Below are 16,425 nucleotides of genomic sequence, written 5' to 3'. Positions count from 1 at the left end.
TTTCCGTATTCCTCTGGTTCAGTGGTCCCGGATAGTAAGTGCTGAAGCGGGGAGGGGGAGTTAGGTGGTAAGTGTCTGCCACAGCCCTGTTTCTTCAAGAGTGACAAGTACCTGGGCCTCTTACTACTGGCTGGCCCTTTTGTCCTGGTCCAGTTAAACTAAAAAGGCAAATGGGGCTGGGAATGCATCTAAGTAGTAAAGTGCTTGCCTAGCATGCACAAAGCCCTGGGTTTAAATCCTACCACTAGTGAAGAGAGAGAAAAACCAAAAGATGAAAACAACACCTTTTTTCGTATCTTTAATTACCATTATTGCACCAATACAGCATACGCTTTATATACATATATCTTCAACTTCATTTTCAGCAATTCAAATACATAATATATTATCATCTTAAGAATACAAAGAACACAAAATGGAGGAAGATTGAGAAAATAGGTTCCCCAATAGTTAGTCACTATATTTTCTATATTTTCCTCTTAGTGTTTTTATTGGAACCTTAAATGTCCTGCCATGGCTCTGCAAGAAGAGAGCTGCCTGGAAAGGGGAGGCAATGTGAAACAAATGGACCCCAAGTTTGAAAAAGCTAAGAAAAATATCCAGGGGAAATAATGTATTTGAAATTAAATATAAGGACCCTCTTGAGCCAGAAGGTACATATCCACACAGATGCTCACAGAACAATGTAAATCTTCCCGTCCCATCCTCCAATTGCCCAACGAACAAATGGACAGTACCCAAAAGGAATGGTGGGCAGAGGGAAAGGAAAGTGATGGGGACAGCAACTTGCTTTAGGACATCCTAGCTGGGTATCGAAGCCTGGGGCAAAGACTGTCACAGGTAAAGCTGTGACTTAACCTCCTTCACACTGACAATTATATGACAGCAGCTTCCGTGGACGGCTAAATGGACTGAAAAAAATGCTTATGAGAAGGGATCCAACCAGGCAGCAAGGCATGTGGGTACTGCAGGAGAGCTGAGTGCCTCCACCTCTCTGCTCTACACATCAAGTTCAAACTCGGTAAACCGTTAGGTCACACACAGGGTGAGTCAAAATTAATGCTATGCTTCAAAAGCAGCAAAAACACTTCTGGAGACTACAACTTGGAAAGCATAGCCCCTTGATCCTCCTTCATCTCAGAAATATCCACCATCAAAGATGCTGCATTGTTCAACAAGTAGAAAACAGCGGGGTGCCTTTTATCAAAGGAAAAGACATGTAAACACACAAGGTGAGGGTGCTGTGGCCAGCACTGGATGCTCACTAAATGGTGTAAGCCTAAAGGAGGCCTGACAGAAGAGACCCAGTTGATCTTTCTGCAAACCTACCCCCATGAAAATTCTAACTCTGTAAGCACTGAAGCCCGACCACCCACTTTTAGTCTTCGGTTAGTGGGAAAGACAGTTCCAAGGCATTTGCCTCTCCTGAAATTGCTAACTAGGGCATCACAAAAAGATACACAAGAATCATGAGATGATTCTGAAGTAAGTTCAAGAATTTACAGATGTCAGAGGTCACTCCCAAAGCTGGCCTTCTGAACTCTGCAGTCGGCCAGTGTGATAATTTCTGCTACTCCTCTGCCTTGGTTGTGAGCAGGAAACAGCAGATGTCTCCTGGTTGTACAGCAAGTAACACAGAGGTAACAAAAAAATCCAGCCTGGAAGCAACAGAGAAGCTATGGAAAAGATTGTCCACGGATTTTGGTTCTGGGAAATGAAGCGGTCCCAACTCCCTCACAGAACGGTGCCCTCGAGGTCATTTTTATTCTTCAAGTGTGTCCTTAACATCTTGCCAAAGATACTCAAAACTGGACCCAGTTGGATGGCTGCGGTGCCTGGTTTGGAACAGAGCTGCAAGACAGGACGAGACAGAAAGCCAAGTTGGCACATCAGTTAAGAAGGGGTTCCAGTCTTCACTTCCGAGTCTCTAAAACTGCTGTCAGAATGTGTGAAAGAACTCCTCACCAAGCCCACTTCCCAGGGCCTGAACTGCACGTCGGCCGCTCCCTGAGCTTTCTTACCCACTAGTCCCAGCCCTTCTTCCTTGTTTCCCTGGAACTCAGACTGAAACCCCCAAGACGGCAGTTGCTTTCCTAACGGTACACATCCTCTACAACAATGATTCTCAACCTGTGGGTCACAACCCCTATGGAGGTTGAACAACCCTTTCACGGGAGTCACGTATCAGATATTTACATATGCTTCATAACAGTAGCAAAATTACAGTTATGAAGTAACAAGGAAAATAACTTTATGGTTGGGGATCACCACAACAGAAGGAACTGTATTAAAGAGTCACAGCATTAGGAAGGTTGAGAACCACTGGCCCCCACCCCAAGGGAGAGGCTGCTGGGTGCACTGTGTCTATTACCTGGATGCAGTGCTGAAGTCTCCCCACAAGTCACTGCTTGTAGAAACTGGAGCTGGTGCTGAAGTCGTGACAGGAGCAGGGGAATCCAAATCTAAAAGGATATCTGAAGGGGTTGGGGGTGGAGTTTAATCACATGTTCACATAAAATCATATAATCAATCACTCAAAACTGGAAACAGTTCAGATGCTCTTAGGTGACGGTTAGAGACACTGCAGTAAATACATATACTCAGCAATAAAAAGAAAAAACCTGACATATAGGACAACTTGGGGTGTATCTCTACAGACTCACACTAAGTGAAAATAGCCAATCCCCAAAAGTTTACAAACTGTATGATTCTACTTACCTAACAGTCCTAAAGCAATAGCTTTATATAAACACAAAGCAGATGAGAGATTGCCAAGAGTCAGGGATGGGAGAAGGAAGGCTCAGACGGGTGTGGTTATAAAGGTGACACACCAAAGGTTCTTAGAGTGAGGCTGGAGAAATGGTTCAATGGTTAAGAACACTCTCTCTCTCTCAAGTGCTGCTCTTCCAGAGGACCCAGGTTCTCTGTCCCTAAGTCTGGTGGCTCACAACCATCTCTAACTCCAGCTCCAAGGGCTCAATGCCTTTGGCCTCTGGGGGACCCGCACTTAACGTTAAAAATAATAAATCTTAGCCAGAAGGCACATGCCTTTAATCCCAGCACTCGGGAGGAAGCGGGAGGATCTCTGAGTTTGAGGCCAGCCTGGTCTACAAAGTGAGTTCCAGGACTGCCAGGGCTATACAGAGAAAACCTGTCTCAAAAACAAACAAAAACAAAAACAAACTAAGCAAATAATAATAACAACAACAATAAATCTTTTAAAATAAAAGACTGAAAGTGATACAGACTTGTGCTACAGCCTGACCATCACAGTGAGTCCATGAACCTACATAGGGCAAAACTGCACAAACCCAAAGCCACCTACCTATGCAGACGTGTACACAGAATGAGAAACTTCAAGATTAGAAGACAATGTCAATGTTAATTTCCTGACTATGACAGTCAAAAGGAAGTCTTGTAAGATGTTAGTAGTGAGGGATACTAAACAAAGAGGATACAGATTCTTTCCTTTTTTTTTCTTTTTTAAATTTGAGATAAAGTCCCAATAGTCCAGGATGACCCCGAAGTTATGTCATTTTGGATGACACTGAACTGCTTCTACCTCCAAAGTTCTGGGATTTGGGGTGTGCAGCACCACACCCACTTCCTTTATTATTTCTTATAATGTGTATGAATCTTTAATTCTCAAAATAAAAAGTTTAATTAAAAAACTAATCTTCAGCTGTATGGTCACAGTTTTTAAGTTATTTCATTTATATTCCCTCGTTTGATGACTAAGTTGATCCCAGCACTCAGGAGGCAGAGGCAGGAGGATCTCTGTGAGTTCGAGGCCAGCCAGTTCTACACAGGGAGTTCCAGGACAGCCAGGGATACAAAGAGAAATCCTTTCTTGAAAAACAAAAACAAAAAATGAACAAATAAAAACTACCAAATTCTAATACCCAGTTTTCTAATATTAAATGTATATATGTATATCTATATATGAATACACACACACAGACAGACTTTCATTTCTTAGTGAGTTCTCTAGGCCAGCCTGGGTTACACCGTAACATCCCCTCAAACAACAACAAAAAAAAAGAAAGCAATTCCTTTGATTGCTTATAGTCTTGCCTTTCAAATGAGGAAATACAACTACATCTGCTATTTTCCCTCTGGTCAGTAAGGACAAACATTAATGTTGTTTGGTTGGTTTCTGTCTGAGTAGAGCGTCACAGATCCAGCTGGTCTGGAGCTCACTATGTGGCCATGCAGGCTCAGACGTGAGAGCCTCCGGCTTCAGCCTCCTTCCTAAGTGCTGCACCGCATGTGTGGGCTACCACCTGACTGGAAGACCACAAACATGCACAGGCTTTGATGTCATCTTTTTACAGAATGGCTTCTGTGCTCCAGAGCTATGCTAGGCACTGTTCAGCATTAACCTCACCAACCTGGAGCAGTCTTTCACCTCCATTTTGCAAGCAAGCACACTGAGACGTAAAGAATTTAAGCCATGTGCTGGCACACACTCATAATCCCAGCACTTGGGAAATGGGCAGGAATTCAAGGTCATCTTCAGTTACACAGCACATTCAAGGCCAGCCTGGGCTACATAAGACCCTGTCTCAAAAAAAAAAAAAAATTGAAATTAATTGAAAGTAAATAATTTTTTAAAATTGTATTTATTTATGTATTTTTTTAGGTATGAGTGCTCCATCTACATGCATGCCAGAGACCTTCAGATTCCATTATAGATGGTTGTGAGCCACCATGTAGTTGCTGGGAATTGAACTCAGGACCTTTGGAAGAGCAGTCAGTGCTCTTAACTGCTGAGCCATCTCTGCAACCCCGAAAGCAAATGAATAATAACTTTTTAAAGAGAGCTTCAGTAATGTTTACCAACTGCATCCCGACTGGAGTAGTCAAGCCATAGTCAACCATCTCACACCTCACTCAAGCCTTCTAGCATCTAACCAACAATGAAGGACAGAGTCCTTTTTTTCCTCGTTATTTTACTATTTTTAATTATGTGCGTGTGTGTCTGTATGTGGGTATGTACACGTGAGTACCCGTACCCTCAGAGGTCAGAGGCCTCAGATGCTCTGGAGCTGCCTGACCTGTGTGGGGGCTGGGAAGCTCACTCACGCCCTCTGTAGAGCAGCATTGATACTCTGACCACCTCTCCAGCGCAGAAACAGTCTTTTAAATAACCACAGGACTTCTATCAAAGTACCTACTAGACACCACTTTACCAGAAAAATTAGTCCCTTGCCAAAAATCACCATGTCAGTACCAAAGCAATTTCCTAGCAAAAACTAGGAATAGCAAATGGCTATTATCCATTTACACCAAAGCTGAAGGTAATTTCCAGAGTTAAACATTAGATTTACCTGCATCACTCCCTCCATGGTTAGATTTTGGAATCGGCGGTGGGGTGACATGGTTGCTGATGGCGACTGAGGAGGATGGCGGGGGAATAGTGACTTTGCCTCCAGGGGGAGGCGGGAGTAAGCTCAGGCCCCCAGACCCTGTGGCCCGGGGCTTAGAAGCACCTCCTTTCTTGGTTGTAATGTTCTACAAAAGAGAGAGAGGTGTGTCACTGACCTAAATAAAGAATAACAGGAAAATAATTGAAAAAACAAAACTGATACTCAGTCAGCATACACCCTAAATCCCAGCACTCCGGAAACAGAAGCAGGCAGGTATGTGAATTCAAGGCTAGCCTGATCTACACAGCAAATTCCAGGCCAACCAGGGCTACATACACTGATACCTTGTCTCCCAAAAGAAAATAGGGGCTGGAGAGATGGCTCAGCAGTAAATAGCACTGGCTGCTCTTCCAGAAGAAGACACAGGTTTGAATCCCAGCACCACAACCCCCACAGCAGCTAACAGCCATGTGGACCTCCCGTCCAGAGGAGTCAACACCCTCTTCTGGTCTCCACAGACATTGCATGCCTGTGGTGCATAAACATATGGAGGAAAACACCCATACACATAAAATAAAAATAAAGAAATCACTTACCCCAATGCTCAACTTAATAGTCTGTCCTTCCTTGAAGCCTAAATCCAACTTGGGACGATTATCCATTTCCTGGGATTCTTTGGAAATCTCAGTTTCCTGCTTGACCCACCTTTGGGGAAATAAATGATCTCAGTCAGTTTGGAATTCCCTGACACAGAGTCTGACACAAATCTGGCTGTATCTCACTCAGATGAACTGGATTCCAGAGAGCAGAGTGGGGACCCAAAGACAGAGAGAGAAAAGGGGAACTATCCAAGAGAGGCCGCTGGGTTCAGGGAGAGGAGCAAGGCGGAATGCGAGGTAGATCCAGCCCTCCCAATAGTTCTCAGCCCTGTGGCAGAGCACTGCCCAAAGAAGATGTGGTAGTCACCATGGCCTTGCAGGTTCCATCTCTGGGCTTTAGATTTCAGAGTCCCGAGTGATAAAGAGAGAGAAAGCTACACTGTCCTAGAGCCAGGAAGTGATGTGGCGCTAGGTGCTGCTCACGACAGCTGTGCCAAACTCAGCTGGGCTGAGGAAATACAGGCACAAAACACAGCGGCCGCAACCTGACAAGACTGGCAAACACCAGTCCACGGAGAGGCCACTGCCTCTGCGCCACCCTCCACCACCTTTTCAAAGTAAGGGCAAATTCCCCACAGGTATAAGCAAGGGTCAACACAAACCACCGCCCACGGATCTGAAATATTAATACAGGCTGTATGGACAGATGGGAACAGGTACAAAGATAAGGAAAAGGTAAAGAAAAGACTGCTGAATAAACCATGTGGCGACAGAAACACCCACACAGAAGCAGCACCCCCGTAATTATCTACCCTGAAATCTAAGGACAAGCTTCACTCACTTGAAGTGATCTTGCAAGGAAACATTAAAGTCGAAGGCGTCCCCCCGATCTGTGAAGCCAATGCCAATAAACGCACTACGACCTGTGAAAAGGAGGAATCTCAGAAAACGTGTTCCTTATGACAACTTCTGCCTACCAGAGAAATACATGTCACACGAACTGCAGAAAATCTGCTCAGTATTTTCTCACAGACCTGCAGTCAGCAGATAACATGCAGCCGAAAAGCTAACTCTTCCCACACGGTATAAGTCTGAAAATGAAGTTGGTTTTTTTTGTTTTTTTTGCAAAACACCAAATCTATATTTACATCCACATATAATAACATAAGTTGAAGCTGAAACATATCATGATAATGAAGTTCCACTGAAATACGGCCACATCGACTTAGATAGATGTGTCCATGGCGACTTCACCCTGCAACCACCAAACTGGGAGCGGCAGTTACAACTTGGCCCACAAAGCCAAAAATATTTATTGTCTTTGGTTACTAACCTATTAAAAAGTCTGAAGAAGCCGGGCGTGGTGGTGCATGTCTTTAAGCCCAACAAAGGCAGGCCAGTCTCTGAGTTCCAGGCCAGCCTGACATACACTACAAGCTCAAGGCCAGCCAGGACTACAACATAGTGAGACTCTATCTTTAAAAAAAAAAACCTGAAATGGCTGAGAACTACTGCCCTAGAAATGGATGATCCAAGGCCCTCATCAAAACCACCACAGCAATTATAACATGCTCTCTTTTGCTAAATAATCATTTTGATTAATTTAGCTTAAACTCAACTGCACTTAAGACTCTTATCTATAAAATATTAATCCTTTCCCTTCAATAACCATAGCAACTTTGAAAAAGAAGGAAGGAAAGTTATCGAGAGGAAGAGAACTGTAATAAGGACACGCTTGTATTAGAGTGCATTCACTATCTCCTGACCTTATCCCCTGAAAACCCCAGCTCTCTTACCGGTACCATCTTGGATCCTGATCACAAAGTAGCGGCTGGAGTCTGTCACCGTCTCCACAGCAATACCAGGGTACTGCTCTACTGGTGCCTGAGCAAAGAGCTCCCCTAACAGCAAGAAAGAGAACTCCATGAGCAGCAGAAGAAAAGCTAACTCCACTTAACAGGTGTTTTTCCATGCCAGTCCCCAATTTGAGGGGCTGACAGAAGCACACCAGCCCAGCACCCCATGTTTGAGGGGCCCCTGCACTTACCTGAGACTTTATCTTCCAGTTTGATGTAGGCGACCTTCCCTTTTGAAGTGATTCGCAGGCGACCAGTCCAATCAGGCTGGTCTAACTTCCAGTCAGATGCCCTACGAAAGGAAAATGACAAGCCTGAGGACTCGGGTACATTCCTTTTGTTTTGTTTTTTTTTCAGGACAGACTTTCCTGTGTAGACCTGGCTGTCTTAGAACTCACTCTGTAGACCAGGATGGCCTCAAACTCAGAAATCCTCCTGCCTCTGCCTTCAGAGTGCTGGGTTTCCAGTGCCCATATTTGTTTTCCTGTGCTAGAGGGCTTATTCTTTCTGCCTATTAAATAATTGTGAGAAATAACTCAAGCTCCCCTTAAACTGGGGCCTCAAGTTTTAATGTCTAGTGCAGACATGGTGGCACAGGCCTTTAATCCCCATACTAGAGAGGCAGAGGCAGGTAAATCTCCGTGAGTGCAAGACCAGCCTGATCTACAAATCAAGTTCCAGGACAGCCAGGGCTGTTACAGAGAAACCCCATGGTAGTTTGAATGTAACTGGCCCCCATAATCTCATAGGGAGGGACACTTAGGAGATATGGCTTTGTTGGAGTAGGTATGGCCTTGTTGGAGGAAGTGTGTCACTCTGGGGGCAGGCTTTAAGGTTTCCTATGCTCAGGATACCACCCAGTGTCTCAATCGACTTCCTGCTGCCTGCAAGATGTAGCTACAGTACCATGTCTACCTGTACGCCACCATGATAATGGACTAAACCTCTGAAACTGTAAGAGAGCCACCCCAACTAAATGTTTTCTTTGTAAGAGTTGCTGTGGTCATGGTGTCTCTTCACAGCAATAAAAACCCTAACTAAGGCAGGAGCTGGTACCAGGGGCTGGGATACTACTGTGACTGGCCTGTGTTTTTATTTGGAGGAATCTAGACTTTGGTTCTTTGGGTTATGAAAGCAGTGGAATGTTTTAAGCACTGCTTAATGGGCCATAATAGCAGGAGCATGGAAGACAGAGGAGCTAAGAGTTATTTGAACTGTCAGGGAGGCTCAAGAGGTTTCAGAGGAGAATCAGTATGTCGCCTAGAGATAGCTCTTGAGATATTCTGGTGAAGAAAGTGGCTGCTTTTTGCTCTTGTCCAAAGAGAATGCCTAAGGCTAAAGTGAAGAGTTCTGGATTGATTCCGTTGACAGGAGAAATCTCAAAAGAGCCTAGTATAAACTCTGTTGTGTGGTTACTAGTTTTCATATTTATAAAGATTTATAATGAAAAGAAGCAAGCTGACCAGGGTAAATAATAAAATGTAAATTTTGAGGAGAAAAAGAGCACCAGGAAGTAGAATCGAGCTAAATCTTGTGTTCAAGGAGATTAAGAAATAGAACATAGGGAGAGGTGACCTCTGGGCAAAATCCCACCCAGCTAAGTTTTCAGCCTGTGAAAGGAACTGAAAAAAGCTCAGAGCTTGGTGTGGTGGGGCACACCTTTTATCCCAGCCCTGGGAAGGCAAAGGCAGGCAGATCTCTGAGTTTGAGGCCAACCTGGTCTACAGAGCCAGTTTCAGAACAGCCAAGCCTAGGCAGTGAAGGACAGAAAGCTGGTGAAGATGTAATTAAAAGAGAGGACCATGTTCCAGGCCCAGGAAGCAGCAGAACTGGGCAGCTTCAGTCATATGGTTCTGGAGTAAAGGATAGAAGAACAGGGCCATGGAATGTGCCTCCATGCCTAAGGAAAGCCACTTAGGCAAGAAATGTGTCAGAGGTGTCCCTGAATGGCGGCCTAGTAAAAAGGTCATTACATGAAGCTGTGAAGTTGAAGCCTGGATTGCCTTGGAAAACCCAAGATATTGGAGATGCCAGAGCTGTGGGACACCTGCCAAAGAGAGCTGCTAACAGGGAGTGGAACCAGCCCAAAGAAAGAAGTGTGTAGCAGTCAACAGAGCTGAATGGAGTTGGAGATCTGAAGAACGTTTTGACATCAGACATGGAGTACAGAGCCTGGGGTTTGCCCAGCTGGTTTTCAATCTTTCTTTGGTCCAGTATTTCCTGACTGTGAGGTCCTTAATCTGATGCCCCAATACAAAAATAAATAAATGAATAAATAAATAAATGAATACAAATTGAGCTGGGTTTCAAGGTGTATGCTTTCAATCCCAACAATCAAGAAGCAGAGGCAGGCAGACCTCTGTAGTTCAGGGCCACCCTATTCTACACAGTAAGCCCATCTCAAAAAAAAAAAAAAAAATTCTAACAATACAATTTCTCCTACGATGCCACTCTCCTACCTATAGATAATTTTCTACCCAATGGTGCTTCGTTACTCAGGGGACAACAAAGTCCATCCACTAGATGAAATGGCCTGGGTAAGAGAAGCTTCTGTGTTTATAGGGTTCTTGTGAAGTAGCAGGCACTATTGTAGTAGATGCTTAGGATATCACAGCAAACAAAACATTCTTCCCCTCAGAAAGCTCACATTCCAACAGAAGACAAACAACAAAAAGGAGGCATAATACACACCAGTATTTCAGGAGAAGGAAATGGAAAGGCAGATAAGAAAGTCTAGGACAATGGGGACAGGTTACAGGATTCAAGAGAGTGACCGGAAGCTGAGAATAAAGCTCAGTGGCCAAGTGCTTGTTTAGCATGCACCAAGCCCTGGGTTCAATCCCCAACACCACCAAAAAGGAAGCAGACGGGGTAGCCTCACCAAGAAGGTGAAATGTTAGGCAAAAATGTGGAATAAAGGGTAGCACTAGGTTGTGGAGATAACCAGCTGCTTTTAGACTGGAGCTGAGGCTGCTCCACAGGAAGGAGCTCAGGCCTGACACTGAGACGGGTCAAAGGCCTCCGGCTCAGGACACTTAAAAAGGCAGAGCAGGTGAAGGTTCCTTCTGGGTGCCTGCGGGAAAACACTAAGCCCAGGGCTAGTGCAGAGGCGCTGGGGTGAGCGCATGCTCTCGGGGAGAAGGAAAAACAAAAAGGCAGACCATGCAGGGCCTTGCAGGCCTTCAAACGCACTGCAGCTCTTAGGCTGAGTGAAAAATTAGCTAGTACAGGTTTAGAGCTATGTGACCCGTCCTCCTTGGATTCCAGGGGGATGACTGTGTCTGCCGTGTGGAAAAGAGACGTCGGGACGTGATGGCGGCAGCAGGACACTTAGTTAAGAACGCTGCAGTGAGTCTTGAGAGGGGCGGGGAGGCACAGGGGCCGAAGCCACTAACCAGATCCTAGATGCGTTTAGAGTAAAGGCAGCAGGGTTTTCTGATGCCAACGTTAGGTGTGGCGGCCAGGGGAGAGAGAAGTCAAGGCAAACTCCAAACTGTTCAGCCTGAGCAAAGAAGCCACATGACTAAAATAAGGAAGGCTATTTGTAGACCCTGTCTGGGCAGATGGAGGCTAAATTTTCAATATGCTTAATTGAAGATGTCTAGGAGCTGACAGCTGAGAATGTGAGAGCAAAGTTCAGGAAAGACATCTGAACTGTAACACCACTGTTTACAAACCATCTGAAAACCCAGACCCTTGTTATCTGTGTTTACATGAGCCTGAGTGAAATCTAATATGTTATTTATGACCAAGACCATAAAACACTGAATTCAGATTATGTTTTGTTAAGGGTGTAGAAAGGGGGAAATGTGTTAATAATTTACAGCTTATGAACCCAAAGACTGCAAAGTGTGGTATGCCTGCCTAAAATCCTTTAGGAATTAAAAGCAGGAATAGGCCGGGCGGTGGTGGCGCACGCCTTTAATCCCAGCACTCGGGAGGCAGAGGCAGGCGGATCTCTGTGAGTTCGAGGCCAGCCTGGTCTACAAAATGAGTTCCAGGAAAGGCGCAAAGCTACACAGAGAAACCCTGTCTCGAAAAAACAAAAAAACAAAAAAACAAAAAAAAAAAAAAAAAACAAAACAAAAAAAAAAAAAGCAGGAATAGTGTGACTTCAAGGGAAGCCTCAGCAATATAGGGTGTGAGTCTTGCCTGATCTACAAACAAAAAACAAAACACCACTACTTACAGGCAAGAAAAGTAACAAGATACATCTGAAAAAGCGAAAGTTTAATAAGACAATAAAAAAGTTAAAAGGAAAAATTAACCAAAACAAACCAGAGGATTTTGTCTTGGCAGTGTTTGGGATCAAACCCAGGACCTTGGGTATGTTGGGCAAGCACTCTACCACGCAGACCCCAGCCCCAGCAGAGCTTTTGAACAAGACTGTAAGATAATCCTTCCCTCTTGATGTTCTACCTTCAAAGACTCAAGTTCCTGAATCTGATCCAGATTAGAACATTCTACAAGTCCTCATGGATTAACTTTTTTTTTATTACATTTGCTTACTTGCTTGCTTGTTTGTTTATTTGGGGGGGGGGTGACATCATGCCATGCAATGCATGTGACGTCAGGTGACAACTTTCAGGCACCTGTTCTCTCCTCCTACCATGAGGGTCCAGGTCACCAGGCTGGGCAGCAAGCACCTTTACCCACTCAGCTATCTTGCTCGCCCCTATTAATTTTTTCAATAAATCATTATTTATTGCAGTCATACCACCAACAGTCAGATATAGTTTAAATGGGAAATATTGGGAACATGCCTATTAGTTGTATTTCTTTGGACAGATACCTTGTCGTTTTATCTTGTGTATCTAGTGCCTTAAATATTTAACAAATTCTCAATAAATAAATGGATACATGCCAGCCATTTCCTTCATCTTTGATCCTTAATTCCTCTCCCTCTCCAAAACCAAGCCTAAAGAATTCTTGGTTTTGCTGGTCTCCTAATGATACTATAAACAAACCTCACAGGCCAGGTATGGTTGCGAAAACCTTAAGTTCCACCAGATGGGAAGCAGAGGCAGGCAGATCTCTGGGAGTCTGGAGCCAGAAAGCTACACTGTGAGACCCTATGTAAAACATAAATAAAACTCATCTCACAGTTCTTCATTTGCCTTAGCAAATCAAAAAGTATTTATAAAGGAGAGGGAGAGAAGAAAAGTAACAAAAGAGAGGGAGAGAAGAAAGGTAACGGCCATCAAGCACCTACTATATGCTTACACACATGGCATACATACGTTACACACATTCTTATGACATCCAGGTGAGCGGATCTTGTATGCTAAGTATCAATGTGTTCATCTTCAAAGTTTAAGATGTGACTTTCCCACAAAGTAAAGTCAAACTTATTTTGTTTTTTTATGGGGTTTTTTGGAGGGGAGGGGTAAAAAGACTTTTTCCCTCTATGTGTGACTGCATACAGATGACTGTGAAAGCCAGAAGGTATCCGATGCCCTGGAGCTGGAGTTACCAGCAGTTTTGAGCCTCCCACTGCATGTGTGGGGAACTGAAGGCAGGCCCTCTGCAGAGAGCAGAACACCCTTAAGCACTGAGCCTTCTCTCCAGCACTGTTTTTGTTTTTGTTTCAGATTTTGAGACAGAGCCTCCTGCAGCCAAAGATGACCTTAAACTCCTGATCCGCATGCCCCATCTCCAAGTGCTGGGATGACAGATATGTGCCACCACTCCCAGCTTCCAATTTCATTTTTCTCTTTTCAGTCACGATTCTGTAAGAGTAAGTAATGACAGAATGCCCCTTACTTAATAATAAATGTCAAAACAAACATAGGAAACAGAAAGATAAAGGAAAAAAGAAAAATGAAGAAATTGCTTTGAGGGGACAATGCAGTGGCCTGGTAAGAAGATAAGACTGTGAATAAACTATGAAGTAAAGGAGGTGTAGATGGGGCAGGGGAGTGTAAAAAGGCTTGAGGTAAAAGGAAAATAGAAGACTTCAATGTGTATGACACCATTTTAGAAGTCTTATCCCCTATAGGAAGTCACGAGATAGTCACTTTACTTAACAGCACAGTCACTGTTAGCAGAAGTGATTGGGTAGGTTACATAATCCAATGTCTTCTTTATTAATGTATTATCCATGTGTGATGATGTATGTGTGTGGGCACAGGATGACACAACACATTTGGAGCAGTTAGAAGACAATCTGTGAAGTTACTTCTCTCCATCTCCCTTTACATGGATTGGGGGATCAAACTCGGGTCTTCCAGCTGGCCCAGTAAGTGTTTTACCTGCTGAGATGGCCCCCAATTTTTTCTTTCAGTAAGCTTTTCCTGAGTGCCTACTATGTGCCAGACACTGTCCTGGTCCTGCTAGTCCATACAGATACAAGGTTTAACAGACTTCAATCTGTTCATTCTACCCTGGAGAGCAGGAAACTAAACAATCCATTAAAGTAGAGATAGAGATGAGCATAAAGTGCTGTGGAAGTCCACACAGAGCTGGCCTAAACCAAAACGCATCAGGTAGAGCGTCTCACAGACGGCTATGTGCACGATGGGTCATAACAGAGTACCTGTGAGTACCATCAAGAAGCATGCCGAGTTTCATTCATGGTCAATGTCAGGCCTCAGGGACGGCTCCGTGAAGGAGAACTACCTCTGTCAAAAGATACAACCCATGGGGCCAATGCACAGGTCTGCGAACACAAGCTACTGATTAATGACGAGTAACCTCTGGTTAAGAAGCAAATGGAGTTGTGGAGAGGATAACTTTCCAACAGAGGCAATGACACCACCAAGAGAAAAACCAGGATGGTATGTCAGTCAGAAAGGGGGTAAGACTAGTGTTTTATTTTCCAGTGCTTTAGTTATCCTACATTCTTTCATGTCCATTATATTATTTCATTTTACTCTCCAAAAAAACCCTGTGAGGGGGCTGGAGAAATGGCTCCATGGTTAAGAACACTTGCTCTTGCTCTGGCAACCAGGGTTCAGTTGCCAGCACCCATATAGTGGCTCCCGAACATCCATGACTCCAGTTCCAGGAAATCTGATGGAATCTTTTGACCTCTGTGAGCACAAGGCATACACATGCTTACATATAGGCAAAACATTCATACACATAATATAAAATAAATAAATACATCATTAAAAAAACAAAATGTTGTTGCTGGGAGGTAGTGCGCAACTTTAATCCCAGCACTCGGGAGGCAAAGGCAGGAAGGTCTTTATGAGTTCGAGGATAGCCTAGTCTACCGAGTGAGATCCTAGACAGCCAAGGCTACTCAGAGAAACCCTGTCTCAAAAAAACAAAAAGAAAGAGAGAGAAAGAGGGAGGGAGGGAGGGAGGGAGGGAGGGAAAGACAGAGAATCAAAACCCTGTGAAGTACAGAAGAAGTGCACAGAATACTTACATTACCTTTCCTCCAATTTTACAAATGAGAGAACTAAAGCCTGGAGAAGTTAAGAGATTGGTTCATAAATTATAAAGCTATTTAGTGTCCAGGGTTCCGACTCAACAGTTTCCAACACAAATCCCAGTGAATTCTCTTTGAACTCCGTTAACATCCTGCATCCTCAAACCCTCAGTCACTGGATTACAGGGGTGTCGGGCCTTAGGAGCAAAAATGCTGCACTGACTCCGGAAAAGCTATAGGAGAGGTGATCAGGAGGTAGGAAGACAGAAATCCCTAGATAATCAAAAGCTATCCTGTGGGGACGGACACGGACACACACACACACACACACACACACACACACACACACGAAAAGAAACGCAATAGCTAATCATAAGAAGACAGAAATCCCTACATAATCAAAAGCTATCATGTGGGGACGGACACACACACACACACACACACGAAGAGAAACGCAATAGCTAATCATTGGAAAACAGGATTTTTAACGTTTGCCCTCTGGCGCGCGCGCACTTGCACACACACACACACACACAACCTAAAGGATGAGGATGATGACACTTGGCGAGATCATCATATCATGCAAACAGTGGGCAGCAACACTATGTGTGCAGGGAGTATCAGAAGGGGGGGTGGAGAAGAGAGGGAGAGAGTGCGCGTGCTGTGTGCGCGTGCACAGGCGCGCGCGTGGAGGATTACAAGCCAAAGGTCGCAGGAAGAGTAACAGATGGAGCAGGCATGAATGGAAGCAGACGATGAGGAGCAGATGATGTCCCATGGGGGGTGGGGAGGACAAGGGGAATGACGCATGGAGGCAGCAAGAAAACAAAACGAAAGAGAGGGTTCCAGCGAGACGGAAAAGTGGGGAGAGAGACGCTGGCAGCCTGGGTGGCTCGGCTAACCAGGAGACCGCTCGGAGGCAACGGCGCGGGCCGGAGCGTGCTGCCCAAGCACACGCCCGTCACCCCGGCGGGCGCGGGCCCCAGACCCCGCTCCGTACCTGTAGCCGCGGTTCGAGGCCCGCGGCGGAATCCGGTAGACGCTGACGTCAGGCTTCACACACAGCACAGACTCGTACTCCAGCTCGGTTGCCATCTTGGCTCCGACAGCGCCGCGGGGGCGGGGTACGGGCGGGGGCGGGCTGAGCTGCCGACGGCTTCCGCTGCGTCACTTCCCCTCGGCTGCGGCTCTGGGCTTCGCCTCTGGGCGGCGTCAGTTGACCG

The 16,425-nt window shown here is 45.0% G+C and overlaps 1 protein-coding gene across 2 annotated transcripts; it reads right to left on the bottom strand.

Moving 5' to 3' along the window:
* Positions 1 to 283: 283 nt before the first annotated feature.
* Necap1 (NECAP endocytosis associated 1) lies at positions 284 to 16,374 on the bottom strand. Of its 2 annotated transcripts, XR_013050147.1 has the most exons (9): positions 16,203 to 16,356; positions 8,016 to 8,116; positions 7,765 to 7,869; positions 6,810 to 6,891; positions 5,966 to 6,074; positions 5,331 to 5,514; positions 4,392 to 4,560; positions 2,372 to 2,474; positions 284 to 1,851 (listed from the first exon to the last, which is right to left on the bottom strand). XR_013050147.1 is itself a non-coding variant. In XM_006992743.4 (8 exons), the coding sequence occupies exons 1-8, from the start codon at positions 16,295 to 16,297 to the stop codon at positions 1,803 to 1,805; spliced, it is 828 nt and encodes a 275-aa protein (XP_006992805.1). In that variant the 5' UTR covers positions 16,298 to 16,374; the 3' UTR covers positions 284 to 1,802. The 2 variants fall into 2 exon arrangements, 1 of the variants encoding a protein (XP_006992805.1); XM_006992743.4 differs by lacking the exon at positions 4,392 to 4,560 and having other exon boundaries at positions 16,203 to 16,374.
* Between the last annotated feature and the right edge of the window lie 51 nt (positions 16,375 to 16,425).

Source organism: Peromyscus maniculatus, chromosome 3 (assembly GCF_049852395.1).
Source record: "Peromyscus maniculatus bairdii isolate BWxNUB_F1_BW_parent chromosome 3, HU_Pman_BW_mat_3.1, whole genome shotgun sequence".
In the NCBI taxonomy this organism is placed as follows: Eukaryota; Metazoa; Chordata; class Mammalia; order Rodentia; family Cricetidae; genus Peromyscus; species Peromyscus maniculatus.
The sequence above is the reverse complement of the archived record's forward strand: the minus strand, read 5'-3'. Positions and strand labels throughout refer to the sequence as shown.

Bases quoted from the DNA above. Each gene is read 5' to 3' on its own strand.
- Necap1 (XM_006992743.4), bottom strand. From the start codon at position 16,297: ATGGCAACCGAGCTGGAGTACGAGTCTGTGCTGTGTGTGAAGCCTGAC. The intron at 6,892-7,764 runs GTAAGAGAGCTG...TCCTTTTCACAG, and splicing joins CAGGATCCAAGATGGTACCG to GTCGTAGTGCGTTTATTGGC. The intron at 6,075-6,809 runs GTGAGTGAAGCT...ATTTCCCCAAAG, and splicing joins TCCTTGCAAGATCACTTCAA to GTGGGTCAAGCAGGAAACTG.